Raw genomic sequence first — 18,792 nt, 5'->3', positions numbered from 1 at the left:
ACCATAAGATAGGACTATCCCAGTTTCTGGAATTTAGTGTTTGGTGCTCTTAGCTGTGACCCTAACTCTTTAGCCTTTTATTTATTTACCTATTTATTTAAGGTCATGTATTAATAATATAAATATTTTATAAACTTAACTTTAAAAGCTGTTCCTTAAAATATATCCAGTTTTTTTAATTTAAAATTTCTGTAAAACTCTAAAATTTCCTCTTATAAAAGTTTAAAATTTCTTAGCTGTGTTTTCCTACAATATCAAAAAGATACAGGGCACGACCACAATCTGCACAGGGCAAAATCAAGCTCCAACAGTACAAATAATGCAGTGTTTAATATTTGGGATTAATATTTATAATCCTTTGGGCTTTCCCAAGGGGCTTGGGTCATCTCTCTGGCCCCACTTTTGGCAGCATGCATAGCCTACCTTCTATAGGCCCCTGGTGACTCAATTTCATCGCAGCTGGTGTTTCTGGTGACTTGTTACATGGCACTGGCATTTCCAAAACTGGTAGGGTCCCCAATTGCAACTGGGCTTTCTTTAGGAACTCCAACCCTGCTACACACTGGCAAACCTCAAATGTTCTCCAAGATCCCTTTAAAACAAATACCGCCTAGGTGACTCTTACGTTACAAAGTTTGGTTGCCAGTGTAAAGTACATTCTTGTATATGAATGTCTGGAGGTGCAGCTTTAATACCTAAACAAGCATTGTTTTAAAGTCCTGTCTATCATAAACCTTGTTTTAATGACTGGACAGGAATTATCATACAAAAATCCATCCCAATCCAAAGTACCTCAGAGATTTGTGTTGTCTCCTTGGTTGGGCCACACTATGTTGGTTACCTTTAATCAAGATGGCAGTGAAGTCACATGACATCTGCCCTCTCCAACTCTGGCAAAGATGGCTGCCTATAGATGGTGGCAGGCCACGTGTTGCTTATATCCCAAAATGGAATCATGCCATATGGTTCCTTTACGATTACTTATGTATAGATTTTTAACTATCAACCCTATGTTAAGAGTTTTAACTTTTTTGTTACAGATATTATAGATTTTTAACCATACCCAATAAACTTACAAATCTTGAAACTAGTAATTCCTTTAGCTGCTCTGCCTTGCTCTTTTCTCCCTGTCACAGTTCTTGACCTGGATGGATATAGAGACTTTAAAAGCATGCCTGGGTCTGAGAAAGGCAGAGCCATAACCCAATTCTAGAGCCAGCTTCTCAATAAGGTAGAACAGAGTAAAACAACTTTAATATTATGCATATCCAAAAAACATTTGAATCCCTATTACATTAGATTCAGTAGCCAGAAAGCTTAGAGATAAATTCTGAGCCTGGGTAGCTAGCAGCAAGAGAAACAGCACAGTAAGCTCACACATTCAAAGAAAACAAATCAGAATGTGGTGGCCATACATACACAGTTCTGAGTTCCATGTTTGTAACAAACTTACGTACACCAGAAAACACACACCCATCCACATACACAAAACAGACAAAACTTTCCAACCAACCAGAATCAGGCAGATGGGTGACGTCACACTATTTGCACTGGACAGGAGAATATTGGGGTCCTAGATCTGGATCCCACAGATCAGACCAGACTCACCAGAAGTCCTCTGTAAGTAGATGCTTGCTGCATTTCTCAGCACGGTAGTTCACACAGTCTGCCAAAGGCAGCCTCAGAGCCTTGGAGTGTCTCAAGGCACTTGCCTTCTGAAACGGCCCCTCAGCTCTGGAGTTCCTATAGTGAAGGTCAAGCTTTAGAATCTGGGTAGGTGATCTGAATCTCACTGAGGCCTCCAGAAAAATGTTAATTCCACCAGGTGAGGATAAGACCACTACAATTTTAACCCATATTTGAAGCAAGCTTTATTTATATACTGAGCAGGTTGATGGACTCTGGCCAGGTCCATTCCAGGTTTCCCATGAAATGGTGACTAATCACATTTTGTAGAGGCTTAAAAAGGCAAACCCCTAAGGCCACTGTATGTCCCACCAGGTCTAATCAGGGGTAAGCACATACCCTGATGTACTTCTGCCTGTGCACCTCTTGCTTACATCCAGTCAGGAACAAGCATATGTCCTGACCTATTTCCTGCCTGTGTACCTCCTGTTGACCTGTGTCACTCGGGTCAGTTGAAGAGAGTCACTCCAGCATGTTTATAAGGGCTTAGCATCATCATCATCATCATCATCATCATCATCAACTTCTGATGGAGTGACTGCCTCATGGCTTCACAAAAGCCTCTCTATTGTTATACAAGAGACACCTTTAGCAAGTCAGTTTCTGCATAGTAAATCCTCTTATCTGGAATTATTTGAAGGAATCATTACCTAAGTAATTCTCAACCATACTAAACTTCCTGGTTTGCCAAGTATGTCTCAGAACTAAGTTATGCAAAGACTCTGAATCCTTTAAAAGAACAACTCAGATAGCAATCCCTGACTATTTACAAAAGATTACTTCAAAGTCTAGATGCCGTCACTATGGAATTCAAGCCAGATAAAATGGATCTGTTGAATCTTTCACTACATCTGTCTACATGTGATCAAGCACATCTGGTGCAGATGAATCAAGCAAACTTGTTTAGGGGATCGAAAATGTGGCTAATTATGTCCCATAAATAATAGCCTCCAGCATTTCAGGAAGTTTCTGTCTTTGGGCAAAGGGCTTACAGGTTGGAGGCATTTTTGTTTTATGAATCTCTTAGGCATAGTTATTAAAATAGTATGTATATTTGCATGGGTGTGCCTGCCACATGGTGCATGTAGAGGTTGGAGTTAGTTTGTTCTTTCTACCATATGGATTCCAAAGATCAAACTCAGGCTGAAAGGTTTGTTAGCAGATACCTTTGTCAGCTAAGATATCACAGTGGCTTCATTATAGACACAGCTTATATCTTTTTAGTAAATTATTATGTTACAGTGTTTGCAGTTTTCAAAGTTGTATGAATTTATATCCAGTGATTATGTGGTCACATTTATTAATATTTTCAAAGTTTTAAAAAAGTTTTTAAAAAGATCTCATTTTAAAAGTTAAACTTTGTATTCTAGAAAATGATACTAGCTTTTGAGGACCTTCGTGTGCAAGCTGAGAATGCCAGACTGGAAATGCATTTTAAGTGTAGGAGTCCTATTTAACTTTTCATGTTGCTTTTCTGCTACTTGTGTTTTATTAGATTTTGCTAACATTTGTACCCCTTTAATTTGATGCTCTCAGCTATTTTATATTTCATATTATCTTTGCTTTTGTAAGTCTCTCAAAATCTTGTTGATTGTGGCAGGGAATTAAAATTTCTTTTGGTTTTGAAACCACCTTTTCTATGAAATAAATTTATTAATGGCTTATATTTAGTTTTTTAGAGGCATAGTTTTACCTTATTTATATATTTATGGGTAAATTAGTATATACATATCTAAGATTTTTTATTTTATATAAGTATTCTATAAAGAATAGTTTTTATGTAAGTGCTATTATAAGAGCTATAGGATTTTAAGCTATAACTTTGATACTGTATACAGTCACTATTTTACTAAACAGAATTGGCAGAAAGAAAATACCAGTTTTCAGTGCACTAGAAACTTTTGAGATTTAGTATAATTTTGAGATAAACAAGGAAAAGAAATCTTACTTTGTTGACAATGGAAAAGTTATGCAATTGTGTTAAGACAAGGTTTATTTATTCTATTTTTAAAGTAAAGGAAGATAATGAAAAAATCCAACACCTTGAAGAAGAATATAAGAAGGAAGTAAACGACAAGGAAAATCAGGTTTTAAAAAATAACCAACAATTTATATTCTTTTAAAAAATTCATTACACATAATTATGAGGTACAGTGTGATGTTTTGGTTTATGTCCACATTGAGCACTGAGTAGTGATAATATTAGATTAATTAGCATATTTATCACTTAAACTTTATAATAAGTACATTTAAATTCTAACTATTCTGAGATTAATACTGCATTTTTTATATTTGTTACTTCATAAAATACCTAAAAAATCAAAAATATTGTGTTTGCTGACATACGAGCTAATTTATATGATATAATTTTAGTATTATGTATTCAAATATTTAGCCTTTTGCTTAAATTAATTTTTATGATTCAATTATGCACTTATTGGAAGGTCAGCCTTCAGTGGTTTTGAATCAGTGAATCTAAAATGTTTATATCAGTTTATATTGCTGTAAAAATGTGAAAAATTTTGTTCAAACAAAAACCCTATTAAATAATATAAAGATGATCATTGGTACCTGCATATTTTGCAGTTTGTTTTGAAATTTACTCTTTATACACCAATGAAAGGAAACTAAGACATTCTGTTGTTTCTTTCTATTAATATCACATAGTGGAAGACTTGAAATGGTAAGTCTGTATTCTCTGATGTTTGCATGAATGTCAGTTTTAGGTTTGTATTGCTATCTCTTTTTCATGCCTTGTGCTTCCCAAATAGGAAGTGATACATAATAAGGGATCCTGGCTGGGCACAGTGGTGCACTCCTTTAATCCTTGTACTTAGGAAGCAAAGGCAGATAGATCACTGTGAATTCAAGGGCAGCCTGGTCTACACAGTGAATTCCAGGACAGCCAGGGCTTCATAGAGAGACCTTGTCTCAAAAGGGAGAAGAGATCCTCTCTTATTTCCACCCATCTTCTCTGGCTTTCCAGAAGATATTTTGTAATCACAGTTAAGGAGGGTATATATTTAACAATAATAAAAAATTAATTAGAAGTACAGAAAGGATGCTTAGAGTTTTATATTGTGATTAAAAGATGTTTCAGTTATGCTTATGTTGTGTGAAAATCTTTAAACAATCTTTTTGTATTTTAACTTTATTTTTAAGCCAGATTTTCAGAAGAAGGAAGTATTCTTAAAAATCAAAATTGTGCTTATTTTACAAAACATAAAAGTAGAATAAAATGCTAAAAAGGATCATTTTGGAATTCTTGGTGCCATGTTTGAGACTATAGATTGTTGGACTATCTTGCTAAGTCATTGGCCTGCTAGTGTTTTTTCTTAAGGATTTGTAAATACCATTGTAAGAATTTTCCAGACAGTCTAAATTCCTTCCTGGGGATAGAAATGTGACAGATGACATTATGGAGCAGAGTTTGACAGGGTAGGAAAGGTCAGATGAGTGTCTCTATTTTTATGCTGACTTTTCCATTCTATCTTGTATGCCCCTTTCCTCACTTGCAATATCCATTTTGAGATGATCTGTTTTGTTTTGAGGTACTGGAGCTTGAACCCAGGGTCTTGGGTATGCTAGGTAAGTGGTCTGCTAGTTAGCTCTGTCCCAAACCTATCTTTTAAAGTTTGTATGCAAAGGTGGAGCAGAGTTAGTTCTGTGATTGCTCCACCTTTGCATACAAACTTTATGCAAAGTTTGGCTAGTAGGTGGTAGAGTCCAGAGTGAACAGGTGATTTTTTTTCTTTGTACTTAGTCTTTGGTTTTAAGTCCATCTGATGAAGTGTCTGTGTCTCTTAATTCTTAAAAAATTTCAGGACTCTTTGGATTCGTTATCTTGCTTCTCATTATCTAGTTTCTCCCTTTGTAAACTCTTAGGTTTTACCCTAATTTTCTAAGTTGAGCCGTTTTCCATTCCTTCCAACTTGTTTTCTTCTTTATATATTATGCTTTGGATTATAGTTGTCTTGTGGTTTTGTAGAGATAAAATTTATCTTTGTTATTTCCCTGGCTAATTTTAAGGTGATTTAGAGATAAAATAGGAGGTTGGCTTTTTTTTTTCTAATTTGAGTTTTTAATTTCTGCTGTTCCTTTACATTACCTGTAGCCATCAGAATACTTTTGGTTATCTAAATAAAGATTTCTCAATAGTTAGCCTTCCTATATCAGCCTAGAACAACCATTTCTCCATATTTGTCTGTTCTCTCTCTCTCTCTCTCTCTCTCTCTCTCTCTCTCTCTCTCTCTCTCTCTCTCTCTCTCTCTCCCCTCCCTCTCCCTCTCTCTCCCTCTCTCTGGGTTTTTCTGTGTAGTGCTTGCTGTTCTGGAGCTTGCTGTGTAGACTGGGCTAGCCTTGAACTCACAGAGATCCTCCTGCTTCTGCTTCCCAAATGCTGGGATTAAAGGCATGTGTTACCATGCCTGGCTTGCCTGATTAATTTATATCAAAACTCATTTTAATCCTTTGAAAGTTTTATTACTTTCCATGAGACTGATTTAGATGCTCCTTTTTTTAGCTAGGTTTGGTGGCACATGCCTTTAGTCCCAGCATGTGGGAGACAGAGGCAAGTGGATCTCTATGAGTTAGAGGCTATAGAGTTCCAGTACACTTAAGGCTATGTTGTGATAACTCTGTCTCAAAAATAAAAACAAAATAAAAAACCCTAATACCAATACTAATAAGAGAGATTCTTCTTTCCTAATTTTGAAAACATTTTTGTTCTATTACCAATAATGTCCAGGTGTAGTTGTTTGTGTGCTAAGTTTCTTAAAGGTGAGTTCTCTCATTTCTATATACTCAATACTTACAGTTTCTGGTGTTCAATAATATTTATTGAGTGAATGAATCATACTTCATTATGTAGCTTTCTCTAAAAGTTTGAAATGAGTAGTTTAATATTGAGTATATTATACAAGTTTACTCATTCATTCACTAAATACTTATTTTATAACCATGTATTAAATGGCATGTACAGCTATATAAAAATTTTTGCATATAAAACGAGTATACGAAATAATCATAGGTGATAATAAATGCTAAGGTGATAATTTTAACTTTTTACATCAATATTGTTTTTTAAAAATTTATTTTAGGTATCACTACTATTGATCCAAAGTACTGAGAAAGAAAATAAAATGAAAGATTTAACATTCTTGCTAGAGGAATCCAAAGATAAAGTTAATCGATTAGAGGAAAAAACAAGTAAGAATTTATATAAAATATAAAAATGTAACAGTGTGCCTTATGTATTCCTTTTTTTTTTTTTTTTTTACAATTTTTTAATGGTATTTTCTAGTGCTGTGATCTTCAACTTGGTTTGGAGCAGTTGAAGGAGGACATAATTGAATTACTTGGGGATCCCCAGCTAATACATTTTGTATTCTATTTTACCCTGTACTTTTGGTTGTTTCTTCTTCCCACAAATATGCCTCCCATTTTAAATTTGTTGGTTAAACTCTTCTATATCTTTCTTTACTCTTTTTTTTTTTTTTTGGTTTTTCGAGACAGGGTTTCTCTGTGTAGCTTTGCGCCGTTCCTGGGACTCACTTGGTAGCCCAGGCTGGCCTCCAACTCACAGAGATCCGCCTGGCTCTGCCTCCTGATTAAAGGCTGGGATTAAAGGCGTGTGCCACCACTGCCCAGCTCTTTCTTTACTCTTTTTTTTTTTTGGTTTTTCGAGACAGGGTTTCTCTGTAGTTTTGCGCCTTTCCTGGAACTCACTTTGTAGACCAGGCTGGCCTCCAACTCACAGAGATCCTCCTGCCTCTGCCTCTGCCTCCCGAGTGCTGGGATTAAAGGCGTGCGCCACCACCGCCCGGCTCTTTCTTTACTCTTAATAAAGGTCTTTATTGCAATTCATTGGAAAGAGTAGAATCTTTGATTAAGACAGATTTTGAGACAGAATCTTTAACTTAATCTGAGGCTTGCTGATTTCTCTGCATAGAATGGCTAGCAAACCCTAGGAATTCTCCTACTTCTGCCTCCCCAACACTAAGGTTACAGGAATGTGCCATCTCTCCCAGCTTTTTATGTGTGTTTTAGGGGAATCAAACTCAGGTCTGTGGTGATATTGTGTTCCCCAATATATTGTGCACCCTAATAAACTTATCTGGGGTCAGAGAACAGAACAGCTACTAGATATAGAGGCCAGAAAATGGTGGCCCACACACCTTTAATCCTAGCATTCCAGAGGCAGAGATCTATCTGGATCTCTGTGAGTTCAAAGCCACACTGGAAACAGCCAGGCATGGTGACACATGTCTTTAATCCCAGGAAGTGATAGCAGGAAACAGAAAGGTATAAAAGGTGTGAAAACCAGGAACTAGAGGTTAAGCCTTTTGGTTTTTGAGCAGCAGTTCAGCTGAGATCCATTTGGATGAGGACTCAGAGGCTTCCAGTCTGAGGAAACAGGATCAGCTGAGGAATTGGCGAGGTGAGGAGTCTGTGGCTTGTTCTGCTTCTCTGATCTTCCAGCATTCACCCCAATACCTGGCTTCAGGTTTGATTTTATTAATAAGACTTTTTTTTTTCTTTTTGGTTTTTTGAGACAGAGTTTCTCTGTGTAGCTTTGCACCTTTGCTGTAACTCACTTGGTAGCCCAGGCTGGCCTCGAACTCACAGAGATCCACCTGGCTCTGCCTCCCAAGTGCTGGGATTAAAGGTGTGCACCACTACCGCCCAGCTTAATAAGACTTTTTAAGATTCGTGCTATACAGGTCTTCATGATTGCACAGTACTTTACTGACTGAGTCATCTTTCCAGCTCCCTGTGGTGGTTTGAGTGAGAATGACCTCCATAGGTCATATGTTTGAATACTTGGTTCTCAGTTGGTGGAACTGTTTGGGAAGGATTGAGGGTGTGGCCTTGTTGGAGGAGGTGTGTCACTGGGGGCAGGCTTTGAGGTTTCAAAAGCCTAAGGCATTCCCAGTTTTCTCTCTCTATCTCTCTGCCTTGTGCTTGTGGATCAAGTATTGGGAACCAAGTATTCAAACATAGGACCTATGGTGGTCATTCTCATTCAAGCCACCACAAGAAGCTGGGAAAATGACTCAGTCAGTAAAGTACTCCTAGTTGTTGATTCAGAGATGTGCCTGCCTGATGTCGTGCTCCTCATCATGTTGGTAATGGTCTTCAGTTCTCTGCATGGTGAGCCCCAAGTTAAATGCTTTTTAAGTTTCCTTGGTCATGGTGTTCTTTCTTGGCAATTGAAAAGTAACAGGCATTTAATTTTTTAAATCAGTTTTCAGGGCTGGAGAGTTGACTCAGTGGTTAAAAACACTTTTTTGCTTTTATAGAGGACATGGATTCAATTTCTAGCATATAGGTGATGTCCCACAACCATCTGTAAGTCCAGTTCCAAGGGATCTGATGCTCTCTTTTGGCCTTGGTAGGCACCACATGCTTGTGGTACACAGACACACATGTAGACAAAACACTTATACACATAAAAATGAAAATAAATCTTTGAAAGAAAAAAAGAAATCGGTTGTCAACCTAACTGTTGAACCTTTGAAAGTAAGGAATCTTTTCCTCTTCTTGCAGCATTTTAGATTTTCTTTATCTTTGATTTTAGATGTTATAGAATGATATTTTAAGATACTGATACAGTTTTATAGTTTCTAGAAGTTATAAATTAGTACCCTTTATTATTTGCTTCTTAAAAATCCTTAGTAGTAGTCTTTTTAGATAGTAAGCTACTCCATTATGTTTACTTTAGATAGGATCTTTCTGTGTAGCCCAGCTTTGCTGTGTTAACTCATGCTGGACCTTGAACTTGTGATCCTCCTTCCTTAGTTCTGTGTGAACTGAGGTGTTTTACAGGCATATACTACTGTCCTCCGCTTTATTTGCATGGTCTGGTTTCCTTTCCTTAATAAAAAGAATGTCTAGCAAAAACAAAACAAAACAAAACTAAAAAACCAAAAAAACGAAAAACAAAACCCAAAACAAAACAAAAAACTTTGGTCATCTAAAAGTCCTACCTTCTGCCATACTTGCCTTGGTAAATTCTTATTACTTTATCAGCCTTAAATTCTATATCTTCCTGTTGAAGCTTGCAAAGGCTGGGATTATAGGCATATAACAAGCCTGACTTTTCTTCTTCTTATTAGATCATGAAACTTCATTTTAGAATTTTTAAATTTAAAAAAAGAAAAAGATTTTTAAATTTAAAAGAATTTTAAAAAAGATTTATGTATTTTATGTGTATGAGTGTTTTGCTTATATGTACATCTGTGTACCATGTGTGTACCTGGTAGTCATGGAGGTTAGAGGGCATTGGATCACCTTGAATTGGAATTATGGATGGTTGTGAGCCACCATGCGAGTGCTGGGAATTGAACTCAGGTCCTCTGGATGAATAACAATGTTTTTAACTGCTGAGCCATCTCTTTGGCCCCTCATTTGTAGAAGTTTTAAAATCTTTAAAAATAGATAGGCCTTTAAAAAGCATCTAAATCTGTGTGTATGTGTGTGTGTGTGTGCGCGCGCGCGCGCGCGCCTGCCTGCCTATCTATCTATCTATCTATCTATCTATCTATCTATCTTTATTTATTTTTGTTTTGTGATAGAGTCTTGCCATGTATCCATGGCTGTCTTGGAACTTACTATATAGAACACACTGGTCTTGACCTTATAGCAGTCTTGTCTTTGCTTTTGGGGATTACAGGTATGTGCTACCACATCTAGCTTATGTAGAAGTATATTTTTATAAGAAAATTTATTTGCATCTTACGAGATTCTGGGAGAATTTATGAGTAGTTCAAATTAAGTTTTGGCTTAGAACAGTGTACATTTAGTTTTGATGCATGCCTGAAGGCAGACTTATGATTATGACCATTTGGAAGATCATAGTATCTATTTTTAAACAATCTGGGAATAAAGTTTTATCTATAATGATTATAATGCTATATTCATTAGTCGTCATGTCCTTTTTCTAGAAATCTGTTTTTCCTTCACAGTTAGACATCAACTCTTTTTGGAGGAGGTTTGAGACAGGATTTCTCTGTGTAACAGCTTTTGCTGTCCTTAAACTCACTCTGTAGTCCAGGCTGACCTTGAACTCAAAGAGATCCGCCTGCCTCTCTACCTCCCAAGTGCTGGGATTAAAGGTTATTGTTACAAATTGTTTTTAATTTTTTGTTTTTAATTAATATACAAAGTAATAGGGTTTATAATGGCATTTTCATACATACTTTGGGTTAATCCTCCCCTACCATCTTTACTCCCCTAACTTGTATCTTTCTACCTACTTACTCCCTTTCCACTTACATGTCCCATATATTTTGTTTTCCTCTCTTTTTAAAAACCTTTATCCCTTCTTCCTGTGGACCCTTCCTAATTTTTTTGACCCACACTCAAACCCAACCTTGTATGTATACATATATAAGAATTAAAGGCTAGTGTCCATATAAGCATGTTCATGAAATGTTTGTCTTTCTGAGTCTGAGTTAACTCAGTTTCCAGATGAATCCATTTTCTTGCAAATTTTTCAATGAGCGTCTAGGCTGATTTCATTTCCTTGCTATTGTGACTGGAGCAGCAATGAACACTGATGTGCAAGTATCTGTGTGGTAGCATTTAGAGTTCTTCAGATATATATAATAAGACTGTCTTTTCCCCCAATGTATATTTTTAAATACTTTTATAAAAATATTAAGTAGATATAGTTGTATGTTTATTTCTGTGTTCTATATTTTGTTCCATTGTTCTCTACATTCTGTTTTTGGACCAGTACTGTACTGTCTTTTTCACTGTGGCTCAGCAGTATAATTTGAGGCATTGTTGTTTTTGCTTTGGGTAGACTTAACAGTATTTTGTTTTTCCACATGGATTTTAGGGTTATGTTTTTCTAGTTCTTTGAAGAACGTCATTGCAATTTTGACGTGGGCGTTATTCAGGCTGTAATTTACTTTTGGTTATATAGCTATTTTCACAATATTCTTTCAACTGAGGAGCATGGAATTTTCAGTAATCTAGTTTTTTAACTCAATTTCTGTTTTCAGTGTCTTAAAGGTTTCACTTTAGAGGTATTTTATTTTCTTTATTAGGTTTATTCTTAGGGATTTACTTTATTGAAGCTTTTATGAATAGGATATTCTTCTTGATATTTCTTTCACCAAGTTTGTTATTGGTGTAATGAAAACTACTGAGTTTTTAATGTTGATTTTTGTCTTCTGGAGCTTGTTAAAAGTGTTTCTCAGACCTAAGAGTTTTCTGGTTGGAGTAAATAGAGTATTTTAAGTGTAGAATTATGTTGCCTGCAACTATGGATGATTTGACTTATTCTTTTCCTATTTGTATTTCTTTTGTATCTTTCTGTTATGTTACTGTTTCAACTATGCTTCAAGTACTATATTGATTAAGAGTTGAGAGAGTTGTCTCATTCCAGATTTTAGAGGAAATACTCTTATTTTTAGTATAATGCTGCTTATAGGTTTATCATATATAGTCTTTATTATGTTGAGGTATATTCCATCTATTCTTAATTTTTCAGGAAATGCTGAATTCTATCATACCTTTTGTGCATATATTGAGATGATTAGGTATTTTCTTTTAAGTCTTATATTGTTTATTACATTTATTGATTTGCATATGTTGAGCCAACTTTGCATCAACTTGTATAAAACCAGCTTGGTTATGATGTATAACCTTCTTAATGTGTTCTTGAATTTGATTTGCAAGCATTTTGTAGAGAAGTTTTACACTGTGTTCATCTGATAAATTGATATGTAGTTTTACCTCCTTTCCTCCCTCCTTCCATTTCTCTCTCTTTTTCTAATAAAATGTTTGTTTCCAGTTTTGGTGTCAGAACAATACTGGCTTTATAGAATGGAACAAGTCTTCCTTCTCTATTTTGTGGAATAGTTTGAGAAGATTGGCATTAGGTTTTTCATAAAACTTGGGAAGAATTCAGCAATGAATCCACCTTGTTCTGGACTTTCGTTTATGGAGAGGCTTTTAGTTATTGCTTAGGTATAATTTCTTTTTATGGGTCTTTTAAATTGTTTACGTATTCTGAGCTGGGTGTGGTGGAGCATGCCTTTGAATCCCAGCAATTTGGGAGGCAGAGGCAAGTTGATCTCTGGGAATTCACGGCCAGCCTTTTCTGCACAGTGAGTACCAGGTCAGCCAATGCTAAATACTGAAACCCTGTCTCAAAAAAAAAAAAAAAAAAAAAAAAAAAATCATCCATTTCTTACAGCTTTTTCCAGATTTTTGGTATATAAATTTTCAAAGTATTGTCTAATGATGTTTTGGATTTCACCTGAGTTTATTGTAACAGCTCTTTTTTTTTTTTTTCATCTCTAATTTTGTTAATTTGAGTCTTCTTCCTTTTGGTTAGTGTAGTTGGGGGTTTTTTGATCTTGCTAGTCTTTTCAGTACTTTGATTTTGTGTATCATTCTTTAAGTCTCTATTTCATTACTTTTTGCCCTAATCTTTATTATTTCTTGCCATCTTTTCCATTTAATTTTGGCTTCCTCTTCCTTTTCTAGGACTATGTAGTGATTGGCTATTCGCTCTTTTTATTTGAGTACATATAGCTGTAAACTTTCCTTAAAAGACTGCCCTGGGTTTATCCTAGAGCTTCTGGTAGGTTGTGCTTCTTGTTCTCATTCACTTCTAGGAATTAAAAAAATTCCTCATTGATTTGTTAAACTACTCATTGTTCATTTAAAAGTGTCTAGTTTAGGCTCTAAGTGTTTGTGTAGTTTTTGAAGTTTTTCTTGCTATGTTGATTTCTCAATTTATTCATCTGTGGTCTGTAGCTAGAGTTTTCCTGCCTGGCCCACCTCAGGACAAATATCTCTCACCTGCCAGACCCACAGCCGCTCAGACCCGACCAAATAAACACAGAGACTTATATTAGTTACAAACTGTATGGCCGTGGCAGGCTTCTTGCTAACTGTTCTTACAGCTTAAATTAATCCATTTCCATTAATCTATACCTTGCCACATGGCTCGTGGCTTACCGGCATCTTCACATGCTGCTTATCATCATGGTGGCTGGCCCTGTCTCTCTGACTCAGCCTTCCACTTCCCAGCTCTATTCTCCTCCTTGTCCCGCCTATACTTCCTGCCTAGCCAGTGGCCAATCAGCGTTTTATTTATTGACTAATCAGCAACACATTTGCCATACAGACCATCCCACAGCAGTGGTCTGAGAAGATTTCATGCACTACTGAAAGAATGTATATTCTTTATTATGTTTGATGGAATAAATTCTGTCAATATCTTTAAACCCTTTCTGCTATATGGGTCTCCAGAATTGAACTAAGATCTTCAGGCTTGGTGGTGAGCATATTTACCCATTGAACCATTTTGCTGACCCTGGGAGGGAGACTTGTTTCAATATGAGAGTGAATTATTAAAGACTTCCATTAGTATTGCATTAGAGAACATGTGAACATTTTTAGGCCTTTTAAAGTTTGTGTTAAGAACTTAGGACACACATTACTTGATTCATAGATATTTAATAATAGTTATATTTTATTATTTTAGGTTTTTTTTTTTTTTAGATAATTCTCACTCTATGGCCTTGTTGGCCATATCTGGAACTTAGTATGTAGACTAGACTATCCTTGAACTCATAGACATCTACCTGTCTCTGCATCCTCAGTGCTGGGATTAGAGGCCCGTGCCACTATACCCAGCTCTTACATTTTCTTGATGAATTATTCCCTTTATTAATATATAGTGATAATCTCTTCTAACTAGTTTTGGTTTGAAGTCTATTTTATCAGATATGAGAATTATAATAGCATGTCATGTTATTTGCGGTCGATAGATTTCCAGCTTTTGGATGTCTTTTACTAGATATGTATGTGTTTTTGCTAGGTATATGTGTTTCTTGGGAATAACAGTTGCATGACTCAATTTGTTTTACTTTATTCAGTTACTCTGCATCTTTTAACTAGCAACTTGAGGTCATTTGCATTTAAAGTTATTGTTGAAAGGGATTTGCTATTTCTACTATGATTTTTTGATTGTTGTTCTGGTTTGATGGATTATTGATTATTCTTTTCTTCTTCCCCTGTTAGTATTAGGGGTTTGGTGGTTTTCTATGTTAGAACATGACTGATTCCTTCCTGGCTTGCTTCTCTTCTTTTGTTTCTTTCATAAAATATGTTTATTCCTGTCTCCTTACGGGTGAGAGTATCTTTCTTCTTTTGCTGTGCATAGTTTTTCTTTAAGGATTTTTCTACAGTGCTGGTTTGGTTGTCATGAATTAATTGCCTTACTTATGCTTGTCTTGAAATGTTCTGTTTCTTCATCTTAAATTTTTAAATTAAATTTTTTTTTGAGAATTTCATTGGATAAGTTGTCTCAATTCTCTCTTGTACTCCAGGAATTTTATTTTGGTCTGTTGAACATTATCTCAGAGTTCTTAAATGTTTTGGTTACATTCACTAAGTTTTTTCTTTATATGTATCTGTGCATATTGTCATCTCTACTTCATTCTCCATCCCTAAAATTCCTTCTGCTTGTTTTCATCTATTGATGGTCCTTTCTATTATGTTTTTTTTTATCTGATTGATTCATCCATTTCTAGAATTTCTGTTTGATTCTTTTTCTACTTCTCAACTTTATTGACTTTTTCTTCCTGTTTTTAATTTTTTTCTTCCAGTTATTGACATTTTTTATCCACTATATAAGTTTCTTGTCTAGGTCCTGAATTGACTACTTATTTATCTGCTTATTTAAGTAATCTATATGTTCATTGATCTTTTTTAAAAGTAGAACTGGGATATTTTTGTGATATTTTAGCCATATTCCATTATTTTTGTTTTCTAGTATAGAGAAGTCATGTTCTTGTGAGGATATTTCAGCTGATAGCTGTCTGATTTTTGTGTTCCTTTGTTGAGTTTTGCATATTAGTTGGAATGAATGTAATCTCCGGTTTTTTTCTCCTTTTCCTCACTGTTTTTGTTTGTTTTCTTTTACATGAATTCTCCAGTTGAATTTTCTTCACTTGGATTGAAGCTGACCAAAAAAAAAAAAAATTTGATGACAGATGTTCTAATAATAACTGTAGAAGAAGACACTTGTACACTTCACTTGTTTCCCTGTAAAGTTCTTAGACAATTAGCTGGATGTCTTAGCTGGTCTTTGGTTTTCATTAGAATCCTGAAGAAGTAGTTTCTAATACTAAGGAAGTGATACTTCAGCAGCATAATAGATGAACTTGACAGTGGGAATGAGAGCAAGCAGGCAAAAAACAAAAGCTTTCTTCTTCCATGTCCTTTTATGTGGCTGCCACCAGAAGGTGTGGCTCACATTTAGGGTGGTTTCTGTCTTAGTCACTATTCTATTGATGTGAAGAGATACCATGACCAAGGCAACTTTTTGTTGTTGTTGCTGTTGTTTTTTTTTGTTGTTGTTGTTGTTTTTGTTTTTAAAGAGAGCGTTTAATTGGGAATTTGCATACAGTTTTAGAGGTTAATCCATTATTACCATGGCAGGGAGCATGATGGCATGAAGGTCTGTGCTGGAACAGTAGTGAGAACTATACCCTGATCTGCAGGTAGAGAAATTCTGGGTGTGGTATGGGCTTTTGAAAATTTAAAGCCCATCCCTAGGGACACACTTCCTCTAATAAGGACACAGTTCTTAATCCTTCTAGTCCTTTCTAATAGTGCCACTCCCTGGTGACTAAGCATCAAATATTTATGCCAATGGTGCCCATTTTTATTCAAACCACCAGTTTCCAACCTCAGATGATCCAGATTTAAGATGGTTCTTTGCATCTTAAATGATCTGAATTTAGGATCTTCTCAACTCAGATAATCTAGTCAAGAAAAAAAAAATCTGTCACTGGTGTTCCCAGCTTAGTTAATTACAGATGTAGTCAAATTGAAACCAACATTGTCACTACATAGATGCTGGGAATTGAATCTGGTTCTCTGCAAGAGCAACAAGTGTTCTTTACTACTGAGCCATCTCCCAGCTGCTAACTCTTTTTTTTTTTTTAAATTGATTTATTTGTTTTGTATACACTGTTCTGTCTGCACACCAGAAGAGGGCATCAGATCTCATTATAGATGGTTGTGAACCACCATGTGGTTGCTGGGAATTGAACTCAAGGACCTCTGGTTGAGCAGTCAATACTCTTAACCTCTGAGCCATCTCTCCAGCCCAAGTCCAGCTGCCAACTCTAACCATTATTGATTCTATTTGGTTTAAGTGTCTCTTCTTTATACTTCTGTAACTTATAAGTACTCATTGGTACTTGTCATTGTTTATTGGTCTCCCTAAACAGTTGTATTACAAATACATATATATTTAGGCCCATTTTCTAGCATGCATCATCATTATCATCATCATCATCGTCATCATCATCTTAATAGTATTTATTGATTATATATTGCACTTTGTGGTTGAACATTTTAAATTGTATTATCCTGTTTAATTATAACAGCAAGTCTTTTAAGCTGCCAATAATCAATATTCTAAATTCCTAAGTGGGTGGAAATAGTAGAGTCAAAATAGTTAAATATTTTGGTAGCTATTAAGAAAAGACAGTAATAGATGGTGAAATGGCTCAGCAGCTGAAGGCATATGCTGCCGAGCTTGACCTGAGTTCAGCCCCCAGGATCCACATGGTGGAAGGAGGAAACCCAGTCCTGCAAGTTTTCGCACATGTATGCTATGACACATACATGCCTCTACACAGACAGACAGACAGACAGACACACACACACACACATAAATAAATGAATAAATAAATGTAGTAAGAACTTTAAAAAGAAGCGATAGTATAATTTGAATCCAGAAAAGATGATGAACTTTTTTCTTAGTGTTTATATGAGGTTTAAAAATGAATACATATATAAGGCATATAAACTAGTAACTGAGACAGAATTTAATAAACATTAGTTATTAAGTGGAATCAAAAGCTTTTTACATAGCATAGCCCACTAATAAATATTTAATATTTATGGTTAGAAATTAGAAGTGAAGATAGGAAATTGTGAAAATAAAATCATGAATAATTTTACCACTGGAATATAAATGAAAAAGTAGTTTTTATATATCCTTTCCTTTTATGTTCATGGTTTACATAAATACTATTTTCTTTTCCAAGACAAGGTTTCTCTATGTAGTTCTGGTGCCTTTCTTGGATCTTGCTCTGTATACCAGGCTGTCCTCGAACTCACTGAGATCCACCTGGCTCTGCCTCCCAAGTGCTGGGATTAAAGGCGTGCGCCACTGCCACCTGACACATAAGTACTACTTTAACTTGTCATTTTGTCCTCATGTTTTATGACTGTCAGTAAGATTTTTATTATCATTTTAGTGACTACATGATATACTAATCCATTTATGTACAATCATAATTTAATGTTAACTTTTGGATATTTATGTATTACTGTTTTGCTATTCTAAAATATTTCATTCAGGCATGGTGTGGTACATGCCTGTAATCCTTCATGAGACTCAGGCAAGAGAATGGCACAGTCAAGGCTTGGTTGGGCTGTATAATTTCTAGGCCACCCTGAATTATAAAATGAATTTCAGGTAACTAGGGGACACACGGTGAGACCCTGTCTCAAAAAAGAAAAAAAATAACAAATCCATCACTATCACCAGCACCACCACCAAAACCAAATCCAGAACACAAAACTGAAAAAAAAAATAACCCTTAAAAAATAGATAGTTAACATTTTAGTTTTAAATATCTATCTTTGATGAAACTCTCATAGGAAATTGAGGGAATTGACTGTATCTTGTATTATCATAAGAAAAAACTTTTCCTTCAAAACCTCGAAGACCTCAAACTTTATCTTTGAAGACCACCTGAGGCTCGGATTTTCGTGTACTACCTATTGTGATATTTATGACCTCACAGAACCTTAGCATCCTCCACAATGGACAAAATGCTTTTTATTTTCAAAACTTTCGTTTTTGAGAAGGAGAGCATGGGCTAACTGAGTTACTCAGTTTTTTTTTTTTAAATAAAAATTTTTTTTAGATATGAGCTTGCCAAATTGCCCAGGTTTGCCTCCAACTTCTAATCCTTCGGTCTCAGTCTCCCAACTACCTGGTATTAGAGACTTGCATTCACTATACCTGGCTCCAAAACATATTTGTAATAACAA

At 35.5% G+C, this 18,792-nt stretch overlaps 1 protein-coding gene across 1 annotated transcript in view; it reads left to right on the top strand.

Annotated features, from left to right (window-relative positions):
- Nucleotides 1-18,792, top strand: part of Sycp1 (synaptonemal complex protein 1) — a 108,314-nt gene that overhangs the window by 20,444 nt on the left and 69,078 nt on the right. Inside the window, exons 10-12 of the mRNA XM_052731488.1 lie at nucleotides 3,057-3,126; nucleotides 3,700-3,773; nucleotides 6,786-6,894. Coding sequence (XP_052587448.1) covers nucleotides 3,057-3,126; nucleotides 3,700-3,773; nucleotides 6,786-6,894 — 253 coding nt within the window. The remainder of the gene's footprint in view (nucleotides 1-3,056; nucleotides 3,127-3,699; nucleotides 3,774-6,785; nucleotides 6,895-18,792) is intronic.

The sequence above is a fragment of the Peromyscus californicus genome, unplaced genomic scaffold (assembly GCF_007827085.1).
Source record: "Peromyscus californicus insignis strain IS unplaced genomic scaffold, ASM782708v3 Scaffold_9__1_contigs__length_137607984, whole genome shotgun sequence".
NCBI lineage: Eukaryota > Metazoa > Chordata > Mammalia > Rodentia > Cricetidae > Peromyscus > Peromyscus californicus.
The sequence above is the reverse complement of the archived record's forward strand: the minus strand, read 5'-3'. Positions and strand labels throughout refer to the sequence as shown.